The sequence below is a fragment of the Electrona antarctica genome (genome assembly GCF_951216825.1).
Source record: "Electrona antarctica genome assembly, chromosome: 9".
NCBI classification, from domain to species: domain Eukaryota; kingdom Metazoa; phylum Chordata; class Actinopteri; order Myctophiformes; family Myctophidae; genus Electrona; species Electrona antarctica.
Genome location: NC_136790.1, coordinates 56,640,497 through 56,667,524, shown reverse-complemented (window position 1 = coordinate 56,667,524; position 27,028 = coordinate 56,640,497). Strand labels below are relative to the sequence as shown.

Sequence of the window (27,028 nt, the reverse complement as noted above, 5' to 3'; positions counted from 1 at the left end):
CGAACGACAACCTACCTCAAACCCTCACCCTAACCTTAACCTCCCCCGGGGCAGCACACCTAAACCAAACCCCAACTCTCTCCCGACCCCCAGCGCACCTCGGACCAATGCTCCTTCGAACCAATGCTCCGTCGGATCATAGTATGCCTCCCCTTGTAGCAGCCTAGATGACTCCTCTAGGCCTGATAGCCATTGTTTTGGTACAGCCTGTCATGTTATGGTTGAGGTTGTCCTTGTAGCAGCTACAGTAGTAAGCCTTGCAGAGAGCCAGGAGTCTATCTCCTGTTTCTGTAGCAGCTACAGTAGTAAGCCTTGCAGAGAGCCAGGAGTCTATCTCCTGTTTCTGTAGCAGCTACAGTAGTAAGCCTTGCAGAGAGCCAGGAGTCTATCTCCTGTTTCTGTAGCAGCTACAGTAGTAAGCCTTGCAGAGAGCCAGGAGTCTATCTCCTGTTTCTGTAGCAGCTACAGTAGTAAGCCTTGCAGAGAGCCAGGAGTCTATCTCCTGTTTCTGTAGCAGCTACAGTAGTAAGCCTTGCAGAGAGCCAGGAGTCTATCTCCTGTTTCTGTAGCAGCTACAGTAGTAAGCCTTGCAGAGAGCCAGGAGTCTATCTCCTGTTTCTGTAGCAGCTACAGTAGTAAGCCTTGCAGAGAGCCAGGAGTCTATCTCCTGTTTCTGTAGCAGCTACAGTAGTAAGCCTTGCAGAGAGCCAGGAGTCTATCTCCTGTTTCTGTAGCAGCTACAGTAGTAAGCCTTGCAGAGAGCCAGGAGTCTATCTCCTGTTTCTGTAGCAGCTACAGTAGTAAGCCTTGCAGAGAGCCAGGAGTCTATCTCCTGCTTCTGTAGCAGCTACAGTAGTAAGCCTTGCAGAGAGCCAGGAGTCTATCTCCTGTTTCTGTAGCAGCTACAGTAGTAAGCCTTGCAGAGAGCCAGGAGTCTATCTCCTGTTTCTGTAGCAGCTACAGTAGTAAGCCTTGCAGAGAGCCAGGAGTCTATCTCCTGTTTCTGTAGCAGCTACAGTAGTAAGCCTTGCAGAGAGCCAGGAGTCTATCTCCTGTTTCTGTAGCGTGAGGCAGCTTGATGTACAAGTTACACCCTCTGGACATGACGCTAGTATGTCACACAGACTTAGCCCCCAATCCAGCCCTTGATGCTGAGTGCCAAGCAGGGAGGCACTGGGTCCCATTTCTACAGTCTTTGGTCTGACCCGGCCGGGGATCGAACCCCGACCTCCCAGTCTCAGGAGGTCGGGCGGACACTGGACCTGAGTGTTATCCTACTTCTCCCCAATTACATCCTGTGTATTCTGAAAGCATATCCATCAGCTGTTACTGTATGTACTGGACTAGTATATGGATGAATGATAGAATCATTGTCTCCGCCTCCTCTCGCCTCATCAATCACCGATCGATCCACACGACGAGGACGACTCCCGATCAATCACACACAATGATCATTTAGCAGAGGTGGTCGTTCCACTACTTAGACCACCTGAACCCTGGAGGGCATTTAGTCTCAGGACACGCCATATATTATGTGCAGCAAAATAAGCAGCAGATACCATCATATATAAAACATGTTAACATACATTTACAATTTGGTCCTGGGAAGTCCATCACTAGCATGTCCATTTTTCCCCTTCTCATAAATGTATTCTCACACTGTTATGATGACAGGAACTTTTTTTTTTTTATCCCACGATTTTTGTATCCCATTTTTTCAACCAGTGTCTAATGGGGAGAGCACCGGACTGACCTCATGCTTCCTTCACTGCATGAGGAGTCCGAGCTGGACGTAGCGCGTGGAAGGAACACGTTATTCTTTTTTTTTTTTTAAATATATGTTTATTGGTAGCAGGTTTCAACAATTTAAGTTTAGTTTGAACATACCATTTTTTTGGCCATTTTCTCCCTCCCCCCATCCCTCCCCCCACAGTTATCGTCATCATTAAAACAATATAAAAAAATAACAATAATAATTGAGTACAGACATACAAAAACAACAAGAAAAACAATAATTTAACCACAGATGACAAAAACAATAATTTAACCACAGATGACAAAAACTATAATTTAACCACAGATGACACAAACTATAATTTAACAACAGATGACAAAAACAATATAAATAACAGAAAAAACAAACAACAATAAAACAAATACAATTATAAGTTGGGTTATTCGAGTTCAAAAGATAGTCACAAGTTATGTTATGTCAGAAAAGATTGCGTTGAATCGGAACGTTGTCATACATCACCCTCTATAAATGATATACTCCTTTATAGACAATTCTATCATTATGAGAAAGCATATTTATATTTATTTATATATATTTATATTTATATATATTTATATATATTTATATTTATATATTTACAGATCCAGGACATCAGTGTGGAGACGGGGGACAACATTTATATTTATATATATTTATAATATATTCATAATATATGTATATATTTCTATATTTACAGATCCAGGACATCACTGTGGATACAGGGGACAACAAGGAGAAGAAATCGGCCAAGGAGGCTCTGCTGCTCTGGTGTCAGATGAAGACCGCTGGGTGAGATTCATATTTATTACATTATAGTGGTGTCAGATGTAGACCGCTGGGTGAGATTCATATTTATTACCTTACTCTGGTGTCAGATGTAGACCGCTGGGTGAGATTCATATTTATTACCTTACTCTGGTGTCAGATGTAGACCGCTGGGTGAGATTCATATTTATTACATTATTCTGGTGTCAGATGTAGACCGCTGGGTGAGATGCATATTTATTACATTATTCTGGTGTCAGATGAAGACCGCTGGGTGAGATTCATATTTATTACATTACTCTGGTTCAGCCACTGCCAGAGTATGGGTTCGTTATGACAACCTTATAGAGTATGGGTTCGTTATGACAGCAATGATTTACTGACTCTTAAATCTATGTAAATATTACAGTTCGTTAGTTCCAGGGTTCCCACGGTCAGGACACATTACTGGACATATTTTGAAATTAGAACCAAAAAAATGTCCAATCCTGGAAAATGTTTGGAATTTATCAAGGGTGAAAAAACATTTCCAAAACATTTACACGAAATCTATAACATAAGCCGTTATGTGACAAAAACAACAGATCTACAAGCTCACAGCGTGGTGCAGTGTGATCCTATGCCCTAGGATAGATCAGATCTACAAGCTCACAGCATGCTGCAGTGTGATCATACATGCTCCAGGATAGATCAGATCCACAAGCTCACAGCATGCTGCAGTGTGATCATATATGCTCCAGGATAGATCAGATCTACAAGCTCACAGCATGCTGAAGGATAGATCAGATCTACATGACTGGTTTATTAAAGGTTGTTTGGTTAATTATGCGTCAACACAGGAAAACACAGTCAACGTGTTATAAAACCCTATCTCTTTCAATTAGTGTTTTATGAGGTGATTCGAGTGTACTGAACAATGATGTTTCTTTAGTTTTTTGAATGTATCGCTCCTGTTACTTTTGCACTGTGCTGTAAAGCACTTTTTAATGTATACAAAGTCCTACAGTATATAAGGTTCATTATAATTTACACAATAGATTATTATGCAATAATGTTACGTTTTCAATGGTCTTTAATGTACATTACATTCACCCATTCACACACACATTCATACACCGATGGCGGCGGAAGCCATGCAAGGTACCAACCAGCACATCGGGAGCAATTAGGGGTTCAGTGTCTTGCTCAAGGACACTTCGACATGTAGACAGGAGGAGCCGGGATTCGAACCGCCGACCCATGGATCATTGGACGACCGCCTGCTCTACCTCCTGAGCCACAGTCGCCCCCCAATGGAACGGAGCGCTTTGTTTCCCGTGTACAGCTCTCCGTGCGTTCGCCGTTTATGCATCCTGTGCACCATGCAGGACGCCAACAATAGAGCGCCGAAGTCCTGACGTCACTCGCTCGTCCCCTCGATTCCCCTGAAGTCCTGACGTCACTCGCTTGTTCCCTCGATCCCCCTGAAGTCCTGACGTCACTCGCTCGTCCCCTCGATTCCCCTGAAGTCCTGACGTCACTCGCTTGTTCCCTCGATTCCCCTGAAGTCCTGACGTCACTCGCTCGTCCCCTCGATTCCCCTGAAGTCCTGACGTCACTCGCTTGTTCCCTCGATCCCCCTGAAGTCCTGACGTCACTCGCTCGTCCCCTCGATTCCCCTGAAGTCCTGACGTCACTCGCTTGTTCCCTCGATTCCCCTGAAGTCCTGACGTCACTCGCTCGTCCCCTCGATTCCCCTGAAGTCCTGACGTCACTCGCTTGTTCCCTCGATCCCCCTGAAGTCCTGACGTCACTCGTCCTCTCGATTCCCCTGAAGTCCTGACGTCACTCGCTCGTCCCCTCCATTCCCCTGAAGTCCTGACGTCACTCGTCCTCTCGATTCCCCTGAAGTCCTGACGTCACTCGCTTGTTCCCTCGATCCCCCTGAAGTCCTGACGTCACTCGCTCGTCCCCTCGATTCACCTGAAGTCCTGACGTCACTCGCTCGTCACCTCGATTCCCCTGAAGTCCTGACGTCACTCGTTCTCTCGATTCCCCTGAAGTCCTGACGTCACTCGCTCGTCCCCTCGATTCCCCTGAAGTCCTGACGTCACTCGCTCATCCCCTCAATCCCCCTGGTTCACGGAAGTAATTTCTCTATGGAGAATAACATGGGCTCATCTTAAAATCGTTTCATATAAGCGTCAAAAATAAACAAGCTGTCTCGGCGTTATTGTCAGGGAGGTGTCTCTGTATCGTTATATTGTCAGGGAGGTGTCTCTGTATCGTTATATTGTCAGGGAGGTGTCTCTGTATCGTTATATTGTCAGGGAGGTGTCTCTGTATCGTTATATTGTCAGGGAGGTGTCTCTGTATCGTTATATTGTCAGGGAGGTGTCTCTGTATCGTTATATTGTCAGGGAGGTGTCTCTGTATCGTTTACGACAGTCAGTCACTCATATATGATACAGTCTGTTTCTAGCGAAAATGACAATAGCGTTTTCTCTCAGTCAGTTGATTCTTCATATCCATATGAGTGAAGCGGCCTGGATGATTTGTTTATTTTTCAAACACAGTTCTTATATGAGGCGATCTAAATCCCCCCCTATGGGGATTACAATGCAAATAAAAAGTACATGGACCTGTGGATTTTCGGCCTCTACCGATATTGACGCCTCTATAGAGCCTCATTTGAAGCAGATAAATGCTCCAGACGGTTGCTGCTTTCGCCCTCGCCCTCGGTCCAAACGGATACACCAAAGACGGACCGGGCCCGGCAGCGCCAAGACGGAAGGCGCTGCCAGCTACTCTACTCTACGCATACATAGTTTAGTTCACGCTTCGTCTCTCAGCCTGCAGACATGCTTCAGCAGCCTGATGATTTAATGTGTGACACCGTGAGAAAGAACATGATGCTTTGGTCCCTGAACCGGTTCAGAGAACCTACTGGAGAACACCAGGGCGGCGGTGGATCAGGGGGTAGAGCGGCCGCATGGGAACCGTGAGGTCCCCCCGGTTCGATCCCTGTGGGCTCCTCCTCCCCAGAGTTAGTGTCAGAGTGTTCTTGAGCAAGACTCTGAACCGTCAAATGAAATGTCGTAATCCTGACTCGTGGATTAGGAGGAATTTACAGACTAGTACATGAATAACAGTCCTCCTGCTGGTTAATAATTACATGACCTTTGAACTCTCTCTCTCTCCCCCCAGTGTTTAACGACCTTTGACCTTTGCCCTCAGGTACCCCAACGTCAACGTGCACAACTTCACCACCAGCTGGAGGGACGGCCTGGCCTTCAACGCCATCGTGCACAAACACAGGTCAGAGGTCGACCCCGCCCACTCTCTCACTGCTGCGTTCACACCACGGGCAGACACACAACGATACAGACAGACAGACAGACAGACAGACAGACAGACAGACAGACAGACAGACAGACAGACAGACAGACAGACAGACAGACAGACAGACAGACAGACAGGGTATTTTGGCTAGTAGCACCATGTTCCTACAAGCATGTCACAGACAGACAGGCAGGCTTTTTAGCGTTATAATTGGTCCCCAACTTTTTTACCCTTGAAGCCCCAGGTTACATGATCTGACTGACTAAAGCTGAGGCTGTGTAAGCACAGCCTGTGCGTGCGTGCGTGCGTGCGTGCGTGCGTGCGTGCACGTGCAAATGCCCACGCACACCCTTCCCCTCTGCTGTGCTGAACTGAAAGTGAGTGCATTTAGTTTTGTTTTCCCCTGAAGCTCTTCACTATGATGTTTTTTTTTTTTTTGCTGAAAGATATGATAATAGTTACTGTGATCATTTTGTGGACAGGAAGGGAGAGTTCTCTTTCAGACATAACAGAGTAGGCCTGGTAACACATTGATCACAGAGGCAGAGACAGTGGATAGTATGACTGGTATCACATTGACAACATCACACACAGAGACACACACAGAGACACACACAGACACACACAGACACACACACAGAGACACACACAGACACACACACACACACACACACACACACACACACACACACACACACACACACACACACACACACACACACACACACACAGAGACACACACACAGCGACACACACACAGAGACACACACACACAGAGACACACACACACAGACACACACACATAGACACACACACAGCGACACACACACAGAGACACACACAGACACACACACACACACACACACACAGAGACACACACAGACACACACACAGACACACACACAGACACACACACACAGAGACAGAGACAGTGGATTTCTACAGCAAGGACTTCCTGTAGAAATAATAGGCAGGGAAATGAGTTGTGATTTTGTGCAACATGTTTACATGTTGAACTCCTCCCCGCCCCCCGTCTAGGGGGGTTAGGGGTTGGGTTAGGTGTGTGGGGAACTCAGCATAGACACTCCCACATCAAAACTAGTATCAGTCTAAGTGGTCTAGCCAGCCTTGCATTGGCTATTTTCATGTGTCCTGCTTTAAAGTATAACATAGGGATAACAAGTCTAACAGCGGCCATGGCCATCATTTTCTTGTAGTTATCTTTCCTCTACCCTCCTCAGACCCACCCCCCCCCCCCCCCCAGACTGGGGGGAAGTTATATTTGGGTGCGAGTCGACCCAGATCACCAAAATAATAACCCATTTATTTAGTCAGTGTGCATCAGAGCCATGGCCTGTACCGGCGACCTGTTTGCCCCCTCTGCTGGTGATTGGTGGTCAGGACACATTAGAGCACAGAGGTCTGGTCGTGCTGCAAGATTTACTCACTTAGTTTCTGTAAATATCTATCACACAATATACACACAATATACACACAATATACACAATGTATACTATAATATACACAATATACAAGATATGTTAATATCTATCACACAATATACACACAATATACAAGATCCATGTTAATATATTGATGTATGTACTGGCACCCAGATATAGTTAAAATACCAAAAGCAAAAGTACACAATTCAATTCAATTCAAATGAGCTTTATTGGCATGAGAAAACATGTGTTTTACATTGCCAAAGCAAAAACTGGAACAATAGAATCAAAACAAAATGTATGTGAAATTAAAAGTCAGAATCTCCAATAAGTCAATGGCCACGTTTACATGAGGACTTTTAACCCCCTTTAATTCCTAATAAAAGTTAAATCCAATTAAACGTTGTCATGTCAAACACCTACAACAACTTAAATCCGAATGAAAATGCTCGATGCGATTTAAAAACCATTCCGATGTCACTGGCCGGATTATTCCGATGTTGAATGCGATTGATTGGATGAAAGCTGGGCCACCTAGCCAAAAACGAAACCTAAGGTTTTTTTGACCCCCAGGGGTTAACTGGGGACACGGAGGAAATCCTTATATGGTCAGCACACTATATAGTAGGGAGGATTATATAAAAAAAAGAAGTGATATTTGAATTAAGTGAAATCACTGAATATACCTCTAATTTGAGCCACTACTACATACTACAACTATGGTTTCTGTTCAATGTTCTTGCTACCGTTTGTCTTGAGTTCAGAGCAGGTTAAAACCATGTCCTCTCTCTCTCTCTCTCTCTCTCTCTCTCTCTCTCTCTCTCTCTCTCTCTCTCTCTCTCTCTCTCCCTCCCTCTATGTCTCTCCACCACAGGTCAGACCTCATAGAGTTCGACACCCTGAAGAGGAACAACGCCCACTACAACCTCCAGAACGCCTTCAACGTAGCGGAGAGGGAGCTGGGCCTGACCAAGCTGCTGGACCCTGAAGGTGACCTTTAACCTTATGACCTTATGACCATATGACCTTATGACCCTAACCCTTCAACGTAGCGGGGAGGGAGCTGGGCCTGACCAAGCTGCTGGACCCTGAAGGTGACCTTTAACCTTATGACCTTATGACCTTATGACCCTAACCCTTCAACGTAGCGGGGAGGGAGCTGGGCCTGACCAAGCTGCTGGACCCTGAAGGTGACCTTTAACCTTATGACCTTATGACCTTATGACCCTAACCCTTCAACGTAGCGGGGAGGGAGCTGGGCCTGACCAAGCTGCTGGACCCTGAAGGTGACCTTTAACCTTATGACCCTAACCCTTCAACGTAGCGGGGAGGGAGCTGGGCCTGACCAAGCTGCTGGACCCTGAAGGTGACCTTTAACCTTATGACCTTATGACCTTATGACCCTAACCCTTCAACGTAGCGGGGAGGGAGCTGGGCCTGACCAAGCTGCTGGACCCTGAAGGTGACCTTTAACCTCATGACCTTATGACCTTATGACCCTAACCCTTCAACGTAGCGGGGAGGGAGCTGGGCCTGACCAAGCTGCTGGACCCTGAAGGTGACCTTTAACCTCATGACCTTATGACCTTATGACCCTAACCCTTCAACGTAGCGTAGAGGTAGCTGGGCCTGACCAAGCTGCTGGACCCTGAAGGTGACCTTTAACCTCATGACCTTATGACCTTATGACCCTAACCCTTCAACGTAGCGTAGAGGTAGCTGGGCCTGACCAAGCTGCTGGACCCTGAAGGTGACCTTTAACCTCATGACCTTATGACCTTATGACCCTAACCCTTCAACGTAGCGGGGAGGGAGCTGGGCCTGACCAAGCTGCTGGACCCTGAAGGTGACCTTTAACCTTATGACCCTAACCCTTCAACGTAGCGGGGAGGGAGCTGGACCTGACCAAGCTGCTGGACCCTGAAGGTGACCTTTAACCTTATGACCTTATGACCCTAACCCTTCAACGTAGCGGAGAGGGAGCTGGGCCTGACCAAGCTGCTGGACCCTGAAGGTGACCTTTAACCTTATGACCTTATGACCCTATGACCCTAACCCTTCAACATAGCGGAGAGGGAGCTGGGCCTGACCAAGCTGCTGGACCCTGAAGGTGACCTTTAACCTTATGACCCTAACCCTTCAACGTAGCGGGGAGGGAGCTGGACCTGACCAAGCTGCTGGACCCTGAAGGTGACCTTTAACCTTATGACCTTATGACCCTAACCCTCCAACGTAGCGGAGAGGGAGCTGGGCCTGACCAAGCTGCTGGACCCTGAAGGTGACCTTTAACCTTATGACCTTATGCCCTTATGACCCTGAAGGTGGGTTGACCTTATGACCATGAAGGTGACCTTTAACCTTATGACCTTATGACCCTGCCTGAAGGTGGGTTGACCTTATGACCCTAGTTCTAGTAAAAACAGAGAGATGTGTTTGGGTGAGCGGTGAGTCTCTTACCACCGCGGCTCAGTGACGTCATGTTGTAGTTTTAGTAAAAACAGAGATGTGTTTGGGTGAGTCTCTTACCACCGCGGCTCAGTGACGTCATGTTGTAGTTTTAGTAAAAACAGAGATGTGTTTGGGTGAGTCTCTTACCACCGCGGCTCAGTGACGTCATGTTGTAGTTTTAGTAAAAACAGAGATGTGTTTGGGTGAGTCTCTTACCACCGCGGCTCAGTGACGTCATGTTGTAGTTTTAGTAAAAACAGAGAGATGTGTTTGGGTGAGCGGTGAGTCTCTTACCACCGCGGCTCAGTGACGTCATGTTGTAGTTTTAGTAAAAACAGAGGTGTGTTTGGGTGAGTTTTAAGAATATGATAGTTTTAGAGTAGTAGTTTTTGTATAGGTTTTGGTGTTTTAGTTTGTTCAGGTTGCTACGAGGAAAGCCTTGATTTATAGTAATCTGACATCAGTCACGTTTGTAGGAAAAAAAATGTAAACGAAGATGATTTTCCATCCCATTGTGTTGTCTCTGCACGCAGATCCAACTCACAGCAACTCTGACACACAGAGTCTTGGGTTCTGTTTACAGTTCTGTCATCACACCCTCAGAGCTACAATGTTGTAAATGACCCAAGGCACTGTATTTTGTCTTTGTAATTATTTGCATGCAACATGTGTCATACTTTTATTTTGAAGGTTTCTTTTTTGGTTTTGAGTTCAGTGTGTGGCTGAGAGAGCCTGGTAACTTTCCACCGGGGGTTTCCTTGATTAGTTATTGCACTCACCTGGCTGCTCAGAGTCAGAAGGAAATGTTTGAGGCAAAGCAGCAGCAACAGTTTTATACCTTAGCACCCAGCTAGAACGGGAACACGTTCTTACGGTGTCTGTCCAAAAAAAAGGTGTTTCACACAAAGGAAAGGACTTTATGTTCAAAACAAGGTCTAAGGCTGAGCATAAATTAAACCTTCTGGTTCACCATTCCCTGGCTTGGGTTCGCTACAAAATGTGATCCTCAGCCCTCTGGGCTCCGTCTCAGTGTTAAAGTGTTGTGACACGAGCAGGGATCTGTGTCTTTGTGCTGGTATTGAGTTGCACTGAATGTGTTTACATTGCGTCTGAGCTGAACTGGTATTGTATTTGTCTCTAGTTGAATTCAAACTTTTAACTTGTCCCACTAGCCCAGAAACCCCTGGGGAGGGCCGGGACCCTCTGGGGAGGGGGTCGGGACCCCCTGGGGAGGGCCGGGACCCCCTGGGGAGGGCCGGGGACCCCCTGGGGAGGGGGCCAGGACCCCCTAGGGAGGGCTGGGGACCCCCTGGGGAGGGCCGGGGACCCCCTAGCGAGGGCTGGGGACCCCCTGGGGAGGGCCGGGGACCCCCTAGGGAGGGCCGGGACCCTCTGGGGAGGGCCGGGGACCCCCTAGGGAGGGCCGGGACCCCCTGGGGAGGGCCGGGGACCCCCTGGGGAGGGGGCCAGGACCCCCTGGGGAGGGGGCCGGGGACCCCTGGGGAGTGCCGGGGACCCCTGGGGGAGAGCCTGGACCCCCTGGGGGAGGGCCGGGGACCCCCTGGGGGGAGGGCGGATCATGACACTATAACACGGCGTCCACTAAGCCACGGTCTGTGTTGACGGCAGGGTGTTACATCGGAGAGGATTAACGGAATTCATTACAGCTGGAAGCTCCTCCCGTCACATGATGTCATTAAGCCATTCTGGGCGGGAACCCCTTTTTGGTGTTTTAAGCATTATGTTATACTTTAGCTATTGAAAAATCACACCCGTGTGAACTGAGTGGTGCAACTACACATCGACAGTGATGTCGGTGATGTCAGTGACGTCACATACTAACCATAGCAACCATGCTCACCCGTACAGGCACAAACACACACGGGTACTAACAAAGCCAGTTGTTGGAGTGGTTTGCACCACTCAAAAATAGCAGACCTACAAGCTCATAGCGCGCCACCGAGTGGCGCGCTACGAGCTTGTAGGTCTGCTATTTTTGAAAAGTGAAAATGTGTCGCAAATCTTTGAATATGTATTTCAGAGCGAACATTTTTAACTCAAATGTGGCTTCTGGGGGGTTCTTGGAACAACATATTTTGAGATGGGGGTCCGTGGCCCAATAGAGATAATTATGGGGGTAATTGACATGAAAAAGGTTGAGCACCACTGACATAGAAAAATTTTAGGATTTAGAAGCCTTTTTTTTTTATCGAACTCAGTCCAAAATGGGTTAAGCCCCGTTTACACTTGAATATAGCAAATCTACAGTAGAGAAGGTGTAGATATTCTGTTCTCAGCGGGTGATGGTGTCTAAATTAATGTATGGTGCATGTGTGCTTTATCCTTGATAATTATCATCCTGAATCAGTTAACCAGTCCGCAGTTCTTTTATTTTTGTAATTTATTTTTTGCCAACCAGCAGTTCCCAAACTTTTCAGGTCGAGACGCAAAAGAGAGATTTGACGTTTGTCCGAGAACCAAAGTAGTGAAAAAATAGCAGATCTATAAGCACGTCGCTTCGCACCGCGTTACTTTTATTACTTTTTTATTCATAGAATTTCTTAGATTTGTTTGATTTGTCTTTTTTCAAATGTATAAAATTATTTCATTTAAAAAAAATGTAAACAAAAATAAATCTTATGATGTTTTAATACAGCATCACCATCATTTTAACCATTATCTATATTTTATACTGTGGTTATTTAAAAAAAATAGCAGATATACAAGCTCACAGCGTGTCACTTTGTGTCATGCTATACGAGCTTGTACATCTGCTATTAGAGACCAGCGGATGAGCTTTGTTGACACCCGAATCCGCGTGTGCATAATTATAATCCGCCCGTTATCTGACCGCAATTATGAATTAATCCAATTTATTAATCCGTACAATACAATACAGTATAGCCGATCTACAAGCTCACAACGCGTCGCTGCGACGCGTTGTGAGCTTGTAGATCGGCTATTTATACGTACTTGTACAAACGATATGCCACTCACCACTCTCTGGACAGTTCACCAGTGTTACATAGTAGTGGTTGTATATATATCCATTTCCATGGTAACACGCCGTCCACGTTCTCACATTGCAACGCATTTTCATACATAGCATATCCAGCCGTCATCGTCGGGGTTAAGAACTGAATCCCTCCCAGTCTCACGCCAAACGGATATTCCTCCCTTCTGTTTTACTTAGTTTTAAGTTTCTCTCAGTCTCACTAGTTGCCTGTTAGCAACTTTAGCCTAACGGCCTGTATGTCACAGTGGTTCCCAAAGTGGGGTCCGGGGACCCCCAGGGGTACCTGAGGGAGTTCCAGGGGGGACCCAGCTAAATGATAGTTTGGAACCAAATGGACCCTTATTAGTCTGTAACTCAGAGAGTGTACAAATGGAACCAAATGGACCCTACTGGGTCCATTTGGTTCCATGTGTACACTCTCAAGAGTTAAATTAGCATTGATTTTATAATATAAATTGGGGGTCCCAGAGATAGAAATGCTATTACATGGGGGTCCGTAGACTAATGCATGTCAAACTGGGGGTCCTTGAAATAAAATTGTTGTGGTGTGTGTGTTGTGGTGTGTGTGGTGTGTGTGTGTTGTGGTGTGTGTGGTGTGTGTGTGTGTGGGTGTGTGTGTCGTGATGTGTTGCGCTGTACAGACCACACATCATAATAAAGAGCTGTTTTCTTTACCGTAAGCAAACGGATCCTCTTAAAATCTATGAAATCCTTCCGTTGTCAACATTCTGTGTCAGTTTATGAACAGCGTAATAATGAGCAGTCACTGTTTTCTACACACAGTAAGTAGCTGTGCTGAGCCGTCACCACCAGGTCCTTAATGACACAGAAACCTCCAGGAATAAAGCCTTCCAGGGTGATTAACCCGTTCTGGACGGGAACCCCTTTTGGTGTTTTAACTAAGCATTATGTTATACTTTAGCTATTGAAAAATAGCAGATCTACAAGCTCGTAGCGCGCCACCGAGTGGCGCGCTACGAGCTTGTAGGTCTGCTTTTTTTTTTTAATTGTGAAAATGCGGCACAAATCTTTGAATATATATTCTTTCAGAGCGACACGTTTTTTTATTTCGATGTCAGTCCTAAATGGATTAAGACCCCGTCGGCGGGCCGGGGTCAGAGGGTGGTGGTGGTGGGGGGGGGGTCTAATCACTCTGTCTTGGTGTATTTCTCAATAATGACCAGCTGACCATGATCCCTCCCTTCTACAAGATCAGGCTGTTTGTACAGGAGTTGTTCAGATGTAGAGGAGAGTGGTCACAATGTGTGTCTCTGTCCAGATGTGAACATTAACCAGTGTGTGTGTGTGTGTGTCCAGATGTGAACGTTGACCAGCCAGATGAGAAGTCCATCATCACGTACGTGGCCACCTACTACCACTACTTCTCCAAGATGAAGGCGTTGGCAGTGGAGGGCAAGAGGATCGGCAAGGTGAGACGCTGTTCTCTGTGTGTGTGTGTGTGTGTGTGTGTGTGTGTGTGTGTGTGTGTGTGTGTGTGTGTGTGTGTGTGTGTGTGTGTGTGTGTGTGTGTGTGTGTGTGTGTGTGTGTGTGTGTGTGTGTGTGTGTGTGTGCACTGTGCGCTTGCATGCATATATGGCATGTGATATTTCTGGTATCTCAGGAGTTCCATACATTTAACATAATCTAGTGTTGCCCTGGTCTGTGTGACAGCAGATTGTTGTCACTACATTTCATTCATTCATTCATTCATCCATCCATCCATCCATCCATCCATCCATCCATCCATTCATCCATCCATCCATCCATCCATCCATTCATCCATCCATCCATCCATCCATCCATCCATCCATCCATCCATTCATCCATCCATCCATCCATCCATCCATCCATCCATCCATCCATTCATTCATCCATCCATTCATGCATTCATTCATGCATTCATTCACAACTACAGCCTGATGTTGTACAGCCTAAGCATGTATTTCACTAAATACCCACACAGACCTGATAGTCACACAACTGGTGCTGGACTACACCATAGACTGTTAACCCTTTGTGTCCCCTCCTCCTCCTCCAGGTGCTGGACTACACCATAGACTGTTAACCCTTTGTGTCCCCTCCCCCTCCTCCAGGTGCTGGACTACACCATAGACTGTTAACCCTTTGTGTCCCCTCCCCCTCCTCCAGGTGCTGGACTACACCATAGACTGTTAACCCTTTGTGTCCCCTCCCCCTCCTCCAGGTGCTGGACTACACCATAGACTGTTAACCCTTTGTGTCCCCTCCACCTCCTCCAGGTGCTGGACTACACCATAGACTGTTAACCCTTTGTGTCCCCTCCACCTCCTCCAGGTGCTGGACTACACCATAGACTGTTAACCCTTTGTGTCCCCTCCCCCTCCTCCAGGTGCTGGACTACACCATAGACTGTTAACCCTTTGTGTCCCCTCCCCCTCCTCCAGGTGCTGGACTACACCATAGACCAGGGTTCCCCAATTAATTTTCCTCGAGGGCCATATTTTGACTAGGGTCCCAGGCTGGGGGCCGAGTCCGCACGCGTGAGGTCGAGGTCTTGCCGGACCCCATTTGAAAAGGATGCCCAGTTTGACATGCATAGGCTACCTACCCCCATTTAATGCCATTTATATCTGGGACCCCCCCCCCAAAAAAAAAAAAAAAGATTTTTCTTTTGTTTGTTTTTTTTGTTAATTCTTCCGCGGGCCGCCAGGGGGCGCTCCGCGGGCCGCAAATGGCCCGCGGGCCGCCTATTGGGGTACCCTGCCATAGACTGTTAACCCTTTGCGTCCCCTCCTCCTCCTCCAGGTGCTGGACTACACCATAGACTGTTAACCCTTTGCGTCCCCTCCTCCTCCTCCAGGTGCTGGACTACGCCATTGACTGTTAAACACCTTAATTGCCCGGGGTTATTTAATCCATTACATTACAGCGCCCAGTCGATTTATAAACACGGACCACTTTTCCGGACGGACCGGATGTTGTTGTGAATGTGTGTGTAGCAGCTAACAATAGCCACACCACTAAGAATAAATCTATCGCGACTAGCGACTGGACAGCGGAGGGCCGTCTAAGACAAATTATTTTTTCATAATTAGACGGGATGATTTAGATCGCGATTTATTAATGTTTTAAGATTTTCGTTGTCGTCGGCTAAACAGGGGAGGGAGATTTTCGATGACGTCTCACTCTTGCGCAACATCGAGGATTGGACAACAGGCGCTTCTAGCCTGTGGAGCCATGCGATCCGTTCTCATATCAATAAACTTCGTCTTTTGGACAAAACTTCGTCTTTGGCGTCGGGCGTTACTAATAGAAAGGACAAAGAACTTCGTCCTCGGCGCTGGGGGCGCTTCGTCCCCTCCTCCTCCTCCAGGTAATGGACTACACCATTAACCCTTTGCGTCCCCTCCCCCTCCTCATCCAGGTGCTGGACTACGCCATTGACTGTTAACCCTTTGCGTCCTCCTCCTCCTCCTCCAGGTGCTGGACTACACCATTAACCCTTTGCGCCCCCTCCTCCTCATCCAGGTGCTGGACTACGCCCTCGAGGCTGACCAGCTGATCGGGAACTATGAGACTCTGGCGTCGGAGCTGCTGCAGTGGATCGAACAGACCATCCTGACGCTCAACGACCGCCAGCTGGCCAACTCTCTGAACGGAGTTCAGAACCAGCTGCAGGCCTTCAACTCCTACCGCACTGTGGAGAAACCCCCCAAGTAGGTTATGACCCCTGACCCCCCAAGTAGGTTATGACCCCTGACCCCTAACCCCCCAAGTAGGTTATGACCCCTGACCCCCCAAGTATGTTATGACCCCTGAACCTAACACTGACCCCTAACACTGACCCCCCAAGTAGGTTATGACCCCTGACCCCCCAAGTAGGTTATGACCCCTGAACCTAACACTGACCCCTAACACTGACCCCCCCCAAGTAGGTTATGACCCCTGAACCTAACCCTAACCCCCCAAGTAGGTTATGACCTCTGAACCTAACACTGACCCCCCAAGTAGGTTATGACCCCTGACCCTAACACTGACCCCCCCAAGTAGGTTATGACCCCTGACCCCTAACCCCCAAGTAGGTTATGACCCCTGACCCTAACACTGACCCCCCACGTAGGTTATGACCCCTGACCCCTAACCCCCAAAGTAGGTTATGACCCCTGACCCCTAACCCCCCAAGTAGGTTATGACCCCTGACCCCTAACCCCCCAAGTAGGTTATGACCCTAACACTGACCCCCCAAGTAGGTTATGACCCCTGACCCCTGACACGGACCCCCCAAGTAGGTTAACACTTATTTTGCCGGGGAATTTTTCATAATAATGGCGCTAGAGTGCTATGCAGATGAGGCAGATTTGACTCTGAAAACCCTCGCCTTCCACCCGCCCCCCCCCAAAAAATAATTTTCCCTCAGTACCTCAAACGCTACCTCGTCCTACGTCTCTCTAGAAGCGTTAGTATTCCAAACGAGGTGCTGCTGAAGTCAGAAATGACCACAGAACATCAGCGCTATGATCAAAACCATGGAGAGCGCCGTAGATTTAGAGTTAACCCATTTTGGTGTTTTAACTAAGCATTATGTTATACTTTAGCTATTGAAAAATAGCAGATCTACAAGCTCGCCACTGAGATGTTTGAATATTTCTTTCAGAGCATTCATTTTTAGCTCAAATCTTTGCTTCTGGGGCGAGGGTCCCTGGAACAACATATTTTCAGATGGGGGTCTGCAGCCAAATACAGATAATTCTGGGGGTCCTTGACATGAAATAGTTTGAGAACCACTGATATATAAACATGGGTTTTTCAGAAAACTGTCATGATTTAGACGACACTTTTAGAATCTGGTCTCGGTCTGAATGGGTTAATACTGCCCTGCGCCTTAGCCCTAAACTCCTTTACCTTTTTATTTACTGTTCTATTTGGAAAAACACTATTTTAAATAGTTCACATAGTCAATGTAGATCTGCTATGTGAAGTATTTTAAAATGTTTTTCTTTTCAAGTCAGTGAGAAGCACATTCTAGACATTCACCAGGCTGTCGTAATACAGCAGGATGTGTGGCAAAGAACAGGTTCGAAGTAGCAGCACACACGTGCACGCACGCGCACACGCACACACACACTGTGCTGTATAGTGTACATTCCACACAGAGTTCTAGCCCCAGGCTGTGTGTGTGTGTGTGTGTGTCTGGTATTGCGTTGCCTCACAGCAGTGTGTGTGTGTAATCATGTCATGTCAACGTCTCATTATTTAACCCATTTTGGGCGGGAAACCCTTTTGGTGTTAGCATTATGTTATGCTTTAGCTATTGAAAAATAGCAGATCTACAAGCTCGTAGCGCGCCACCGAGTGGCGCGCTACGAGCTTGTAGGTCTGCTATTTTTGAAAAATCGAAGAACGACTGACATAGAAACATAGCTTTTTCAGAAAACTGTCAGGATGTAGAAGACATTTTTAGAATCGTTGTTACGTAGACAGCTCTAGAATTGCACTTTATGTAGTCATAGCACTTTATAGTACACATGTATAATATATTATATAGTATAGTATGTATAGTTAACATAGATACTCCACTGTTACGTTCTTAGTTTACGCATGATTCATGATAACTACATTTTATATATGTGATGTATGCCATGCTTTTGTTATTGCTTAATGTAAGTCGCTCTGGATTAAGAGCGTCTGCTAAATGCCTAAATTGTAAATTGTAAATTGTAGAATCTGATCTCAGGTCAAAATGGGTTAAGGACAGAAGGAGTTTCTATCAGGCTGCCTGTCGTAGACACTGTTCTGGACACGTGTCGTCTTGTCTGGAACACACAGTACGATGATGACACCTCTCCGAAGTGTCAGTGTTGATTTCGTCGACTAAAACTGAGACGAAAAATGTATCGTCGACTACCTTTTTCCACTGACGAAAACTACATGGAAACTAAATGAAAACTAAGCTGTGGTGACTAAAACTAAGACTAAATATACTGACAATTTCGTCAACAAATGAAAAATAGGCTAAAATGTTAGGAAGGGACTAGTGGACAAGAGATCCATTATGAGTCATTTTACACTCGGTTGCATGCTGAAAATGCTGCGACACGTTGTGAGCTTGTAGATCTGCTATTTTCAGCAGGTGTAAAAACAGTCATTAAGACGGCATCAAGGACCGCCAGAATGCATTTTAGTCGACTAAATCAACTGTCGATTTAGTCGACTAAAATCTTATGATATTTAGTCGACTAAAACTAGACTAACACTAACACATTCCGGGTGACTAAAATGTGACTAAAACTAAATGAAAACTATTCAAGAGACTATGACTACAACTAAAATCACAATGTGCTGCCAAAAACAACACTCTCTGAAGTGAAGTTCAGCTATTATATAATGTCAAAGACACTGTGTTGACCAAACATGTCTGTCGACTACCTTTTTTCACTGACGAAAATTAAATAAAGGCTTAATAAAAAACGAAATAAAGACTAAATATATATTAATTTATCAACAGATGAAAACAAAAATAGACTAAAATGTCAGGGAGGGACTAGTGGAGAAGAGATCCAGTAGAACTAAAAGTCCTTTTTATGCTTGGTTGCATGCTGAAAATAGCAGATCTGCAAGCTTGTAGATCTGCTATCTGTGGGGGTGGGGGGGGGGGGGGGGGGGGGCAGGGGTGATGTTGGAAGCCTCTGAGTTAGACTATAACGTGCAGTGGAGTAACGTCTGTCTGTCTGTCTGTCTGTCTGTCTGTCTGTCTGTCTGTCTGTCTGTCTGTCTGTCTGTCTGTCTGTCTCAGGTTCACAGAGAAAGGCAACCTGGAGGTTCTCCTCTTCACCATCCAGAGTAAGATGAGAGCCAACAACCAGAAGGTCTACATGCCCAGAGAGGGGAAACTCATCTCTGACATCAACAAGGTACTGACCTTTAACCTTTAGTAATAATAACAACCAGAAGGTCTACATGCCTAGAGAGGGGAAACTCATCTCTGACATCAACAAGGTACCCTGACCCTAACATTGACCTTGTTTAACTAGGCCTGCCTGCGTGCGTGCGTGTGTGCGTGCGTTGAAAAATATTTCAACTGCACTGCAAAGTGGTTTGGAGGCTGTTGCCTAGCAACAGGAGGGTATATGGATGGTTTGGAGGCTGTTGCCTAGCAACAGGAGGATATATGGATGGTTTGGAGGCTGTTGCCTAGCAACAGGAGGGTATATGGATAGTTTGGAGGCTGTTGCCTAGCAACAGGAGGGTATATGGATGGTTTGGAGTCCGTTGCCTAGCAACAGGAGGGTATATGGATGGTTTGGAGGCTGTTGCCTAGCAACAGGAGGGTATATGGATGGTTTGGAGTCCGTTGCCTAGCAACAGGAGTATTAGTATATGGATGGTTTGGAGGCTGTTGCCTAGCAACAGGAGGGTATATGGATGGTTTGGAGTCCGTTGCCTAGCAACAGGAGTATTAGTATATGGATGGTTTGGAGTCCGTTGCCTAGCAACAGGAGGGTATATGGATGGTTTGGAGGCTGTTGCCTAGCAACAGGAGGGTATATGGATGGTTTGGAGTCCGTTGCCTAGCAACAGGAGTATTATATGGATGGTTTGGAGTCCGTTGCCTAGCAACAGGAGGGTATATGGATGGTTTGGAGTCCGTTGCCTAGCAACAGGAGGGTATATGGATGGTTTGGAGTCCGTTGCCTAGCAACAGGAGGGTATATGGATGGTTTGGAGTCCGTTGCCTAGCAACAGGAGGGTATATGGATGGTTTGGAGTCTGTTGCCTAGCAACAGGGAGATATATGGATGCTATTTCTCCCTCTGTTCCAGCCTAGACTGTAAACTGATATCATGGTCTACAGTCTAGACCATGATAATTGTACAGTCTAGACTCTAGACTGTACAATTATTACTATATTACTATATTAATATTTAAATACCACAGATATGTATATATATATATATGTATATACACTGTAGCTGTGATGAATTCACATACAATGGATACACTGTACAATTTACTGTTAACCCAGAGTGATTTACAGTAAGCAGAACAACACATAGTAATACATAGAAACATCTAGGATGATAAGCAGGCTGAGAACCTAACATCTGTCTAACAGTAGAGCATCTGTACAGTGAAGCTAGATACACTATAGAGAGCTACGTCGACATAACATGATACATTATACATCCAATCAAAGGTTAAATTATAAATAGACGTTTTAGCCTGTAGCTATGCTATATTTAAATACATACATGAACAGTATTCATTTTTTTTACCCCACAAATTGCCCCGAGCTGAATGGAAATGAGCACAAAACAGACAGGACACCACCATACTTTTAACGAATGCAAATTTAGTACACTAAAGATGCATGGATCCACACAGTGGAGTCACGAAGAGGCAGGCGTCTCTTCCTGGTTGATAGGCCTCATTCACACTATTGAGACACCTGTCTTGTCCGTGTTTAATGGCCGCCCCAATGCATTTCCAATGGAAGTCACATGGTTTGACCAAACCTTTTTTGTTTGATGGGGAGGAGGGGGGGGGCAGAACACAGCCATCAAACACAAATGTTTGGTAAAATTTTGGATTTTAGATTTGTTGTTGACTGTGCTCTGATTGGCTCCCTGGCAGGCGTGGGAGCGCCTGGAGAAGGCGGAGCATGAGCGCGAGCTGGCCCTGAGGAACGAGCTGATTCGCCAGGAGAAGCTGGAGATGTTGGCGGCTCGCTTCGACCGCAAGGCGGCCATGAGGGAGACCTGGCTGAGCGAGAACCAGAGGCTGGTGTCCCAGGTACACGCGCACACACGCACACACACACACACACACACACTCTCACACTCTCGCACACGCGCACGCACGCACGCACGCACGCACGCACGCACGCACGCACGCACGCACGCACGCACGCACGCACGCACGCATGCTCACACGCTCACACGCACACACGCACAATTGCTGACAACAGGAGCGTTGCTGCTCATAGTTTAATCAGGACACCTGGCTGGACCAATTGTTCACACAGCAAGTCCTTAGTGAGGAGCTCACACCTGCATGTAGCAGAGTACAGTAGAGTACAGTCATCATTGCACTAGACCATGCATGGGCAACTGTCGGCCCGGGGGCCACATGCGGCCCCCACATTCACCTAATGCGGCCCTCAGGTTAATATCAGAATACTGATATATTATTGATTTCAGCTGTTACAATTCCAAACATGCAAACATGACCCGCTTTTGTATGTCCAATGTGTTTGGATTTAGTTCATAAAGTTAACATAACTATAACCAGGGCTGCCAAGTCTCACGCTTTGAGAGTGAGAGTCACGCAATTTGACCTTTTACCACGCACCACGCCACACCTCTCATTTCTCACGCACGCACAATACGCACGCCGAGGGGGGCATAAAATGTGCCAAAAAAGCCAAGCCGGCTATCATAATAACAATTTTCTCTGCAGCTCCGCCGCGTAATAACGCGCGCCCATGTGTGCGTCCTCACAAACGGCAAAATAGCCGATCTGCAGGAGATCATGCAGCGCTGTTATATGCAGTAGAAAGGGTAACCAGGCAGTGGACCACCAAATCGTCAGCAGGGTCCCTGACTGTGACGCATGGAAATGAGCCATGCAGAGTTTAACATCGCTTCGAAATATTTTTCATGGAAGACAATATAGCCTCCACAAGTTACAACATTAAGTGAGTAAGTCACAAGTGACTATCTCTCTTCTATACTGGTGTGTGGCGTCTCTTGCGTGATATGAGGAACGGTGCCAGTAGCCTACGCACATTATAGGGACAAAGTCGTGTGCGTGTGTGTGTGTGTGTGTGTGTGTGTGTGTGAAGGGGGAGGGGCCGCATCGCAACTTGTCGTTATAGTTCTGTTCAGAGAGGGGAGAGAGAGAGAGAGAGAGAGAGAGAGAGAGACCACAGATGTGTGGGCATTTTCCCAAATTCCAGTTTTCTGACTTTTTATTTCACAACATATTCCCCAATTTCCACTGAGATTATGGGGTGAATGAATGTGGCCAGACCCATCTTCTCTTTCTGTCATAGTGACATTGTCCTGCATCAGATCATGTCCAAATCAGGTTCTCCAATCTCCAGTAGCCTCTTCAGTTTTTTGAAGATTTTTTTGAGTGCTGCAACCGCTCCCTTACGGAGCTATGTGTGTGGCTGGCTGGGTCTGAGCACTATGTGTGTGGATTGCTGGCTGGCTGGGTCTGAGCACTATGTGTGTGGCTTGCTGGCTGGCTGGCTGGGTCTGAGCACTATGTGTGTGGCTTGCTGGCTGGCTGGCTGGGTCTGAGCACTATGTGTGTGGCTTGCTGGCTGGCTGGCTGGCTGGGTCTGAGCACTATGTGTGTGGCTTGCTGGCTGGCTGGCTGGGTCTGAGCACTATGTGTGTGGCTTGCTGGCTGGCTGGCTGGCTGGGTCTGAGCACTATGTGTGTGGCTTGCTGGCTGGCTGGCTGGGTCTAAGCACTATGTGTGTGGCTGGCTGGCTGGCTGGGTCTGAGCACGAAAACAGCGTGGTTGTTTATCACCACCTGTGCGCAACCAAACGCAAACACAAACACACATGCACATATTAACTGTATATATGATGATTTCGGGTGTGCCAGTACAGTACAGTACAGTACAGTACAGTACAGTACAGTACAGTACAGTACAGTACAGTACAGTACAGTACAGTACAGTACAGTAGTGGGTCCCCCACATGGTCTGTCATTTCTCTACCGTTTCGGACGCGGGGCGGCTCGCAGGAACCGGCCCGGCACCCTGGGCTCTATCCTGTGGGTCTGAAACTCCCCCCACCCGGGGACCCCCACACGGAGTTGATTTAGAGTCTAAATCAATGTTAAAAAAGGCCAAATCAACATTAAAAAAGGCCCCTGGTCTAGACGCTTTGGAGGACCATGACCAAGAAATGTCATTCAACAGGGGCCCGGGACCCCCTAGGGGGTCCTCAGAGTTACTACAGGATTATTAGTATTTATGTGATACTAGGGATTTTTTTGACATGAACCACTTGAGCCATAGCTTCCCTCTTCAGGGAGGAACATTCACCCAAATTCAACAAATAGCAGATCTTTCACAACACAGAAGAGGATCAGCGTACAGGGGGGAAAAGAGCAGACCAAGTACAGAGCCAAACTATCCATGTATGTAGTCATTTAACTTGCCTCATGCCAGTGCAAGGGGCAGTAAGCAGTGTGCAGGCTTACCTTTTATTGTTGGCGTTGTGTTCTTGTGTTTTGCCTACGCACCTGCTTTCAAACTTTTTTTCGTCTAGGTGTGCGAATGTTTTTCTACACAGTTCATTTTTTATAGTGGAATTAGCTGATCTTTAAGCTCATACGTGACGCGTTGTGAGCTTGCAGATCAGCTACACTTTTTGGAATGTACTAGACCTGCTATTTCTGCAATTCTTTTAACAGTTTAATTCATACAGACGAAGGGAAATAATTCTGACATCCATCCCTCCATCTTCAACCGCTTATCCGTGCTCGGGTCGTGGGGACAATTCATAATTCTGACAATTGTGCAAAGATTGTGATTATTATCTCAAATAACTGCCATCAGGCGATGATGTACTAATTGTGACAGGCCTATTCTAAATCTCCTGTCCCCCACCTCTCTGTCTTATAATAAATAAATAAATCACCTCTCTGTCTTATAATAAACAATTATCTCTCTCTCTCTCTCATCATCAGGATAACTTCGGTACAGACCTGGGCGCGGTGGAGGCGGCCACCCGTAAGCACGAGGCCATCGAGACGGACATCGGGGCGTACGGGGAGCGTGTGGCGGCGGTGCAGGACGTGGCGCGGCGCCTGGAGGAGGAGGCGTACCACGACGTGAGGCGCGTGGCGGCCAGGAGGGACAACGTGCTGCGGCTCTGGGAGTACCTGAAGGAGCTGCTGGCCGCGCGCCGCGAGAGGCTCAACTCACACCGAGACCTGCAGCGCCTCATGCAGGAGATGAGATACATCCTGGACTGGATGGGAGACATGAAGGTCAGTGGCCTTGTGGTTAGAGCGTCTGCCCTGGGACTGGGAGGCCGGGGGTTCCATCCCCGGGCCCGGTCGTACCAGAGCCTTAGATATAGACAGAGTTGCGCAAACTCCGTTCACTTCATGGGGCTTCTGTCCAATGGCGGCTCTCCTACATAGACTTCTATTGGGGACAACCAACTGGACCGGAAGTAGGCAGAGATGCACTGGACTCAGGCAACAGCCCAGCTTTAATGATCTTAAATCCCTTTATTTTAGATTGTTTTGTAGTAATAGTACAACATAAACATTACATAGACTTTAGTTGTTACTGTGCAATACTTTAAAACATTTGTCATGTTGCACACATGCTTAAAATAGCTCTTATTTGCGCCGCCCTCGTTGAAAACAATGTATTTCCAACTCCAGCTTGTCTCAGTTCAGGCTGCATGAACAGTGCTCGAGCGCTCGGTTTCCGCCCCCTCGATATCCGCCCCCTCGATATCCGCCCCCTCGATATCCTAACTCTTCTATTAGATGGCTCTGGGTCGTACCAATGACTGTAAAAATGGGACCCATGATGCCTACCCGCTTGGCACGGCACTTGGTAATTCTGAAACGGTGTCTCTGCACTGTACACAGGGGGAGGGGACTTAAACTCTCGTAGAGAAATACATCTACGAGAGTTTAAATCTCAGGCTAGTGAGCTGTCACAGCGATCCACCAAACCGTCGGTGGGGAAACAGTGCTGCCGCGATAAAATTATTGCAGTCCTGCAGTCTCAGGACTGTGGCCTTCCCTTGTTCTCTGTGTTTCCAGGGTCGTTACCTTGTTGTTTTCTGTGTTTCCAGGGTCGCCTGCAGTCCCAGGACTGTGGCAAACACCTCCACGACGTCCTGGACCTGCTGCAGACTCACAACCTGGTGGAGGCGGACATCTCAGCGCAGGCCGAGAGGATCAAGGGTGTCCAGGGAGCGGCTCAGCGCTTCACCTCGCACGAGCAAGGTACACTTTATCACATCCTTCACCTCGCACGAGCAAGGTACACTTTATCACATCCTTCACCTCACAGTAAGGTACGCTTTATCACATCCTTCACCTCACATGAGGCACACTTTATCACATCCTACACCTCACAGCAAGGTACACTTTATCACATCCTTCACCTCACAGCAAGGTACACTTTATCACATCCTTCACCTCACAGCAAGGTACACTTTATCACATCCTACACCTCACAGCAAGGTACACTTTATCACATCCTACACCTCACAGCAAGGTACACTTTATCACATCCTACACCTCACAGCAAGGTACACTTTATCACATCCTACACCTCACAGCAAGGTACACTTTATCACATCCTTCACCTCACAGCAAGGTACACTTTATCACAATGATACACCTCACAGCAAGGTACACTTTATCACATCCTTCACCTCACAGCAAGGTACACTTTATCACATCCTACACCTCACAGCAAGGTACACTTTATCACATCCTTCACCTCACAGCAAGGTACACTTTATCACAATGATACACCTCACAGCAAGGTACACTTTATCACATCCTTCACCTCACAGCAAGGTACACTTTATCACATCCTACACCTCACAGCAAGGTACGCTTTATCACATCCTACACCTCACAGCAAGGTACGCTTTATCACATCCTACACCTCACAGCAAGGTACACTTTATCACATCCTTCACCTCACAGCAAGGTACGCTTTATCACATCCTACACCTCACAGCAAGGTACACTTTATCACATCCTACACCTCACAGCAAGGTACACTTTATCACATCCTTCACCTCACAGCAAGGTACACTTTATCACATCCTACACCTCACAGCAAGGTACACTTTATCACATCCTTCACCTCACAGCAAGGTACACTTTATCACATCCTTCACCTCACAGCAAGGTACACTTTATCACATCCTTCACCTCACAGCAAGGTACACTTTATCACATCCTACACCTCACAGCAAGGCACACTTTATCACATCCTTCACCTCACAGCAAGGTACACTTTATCACATCCTTCACCTCACAGCAAGGTACACTTTATCACATCCTTCACCTCACAGCAAGGTACACTTTATCACATCCTTCACCTCACAGCAAGGTACACTTTATCACATCCTTCACCTCACAGCAAGGTACACTTTATCACATCCTTCACCTCACAGCAAGGTACACTTTATCACATCCTTCACCTCACAGCAAGGTACACTTTATCACATCCTTCACCTCACAGCAAGGTACACTTTATCACATCCTACA

The 27,028-nt window shown here is 47.0% G+C and overlaps 1 protein-coding gene across 1 annotated transcript in view; it reads left to right on the top strand.

Annotated features, from left to right (window-relative positions):
• sptbn2 (spectrin, beta, non-erythrocytic 2) overlaps window positions 1-27,028 on the top strand; it is a gene marked incomplete at its 5' end in the record, with an annotated part of 172,449 nt that overhangs the window by 85,925 nt on the left and 59,496 nt on the right. The window contains 9 exons of the mRNA XM_079510831.1: window positions 2,472-2,563; window positions 5,756-5,836; window positions 8,180-8,295; window positions 14,087-14,199; window positions 16,278-16,465; window positions 19,543-19,660; window positions 21,381-21,539; window positions 24,461-24,763; window positions 25,591-25,744. Of these exons, the coding sequence (XP_079366957.1) occupies window positions 2,472-2,563; window positions 5,756-5,836; window positions 8,180-8,295; window positions 14,087-14,199; window positions 16,278-16,465; window positions 19,543-19,660; window positions 21,381-21,539; window positions 24,461-24,763; window positions 25,591-25,744 (1,324 nt within the window). The remainder of the gene's footprint in view (window positions 1-2,471; window positions 2,564-5,755; window positions 5,837-8,179; window positions 8,296-14,086; window positions 14,200-16,277; window positions 16,466-19,542; window positions 19,661-21,380; window positions 21,540-24,460; window positions 24,764-25,590; window positions 25,745-27,028) is intronic.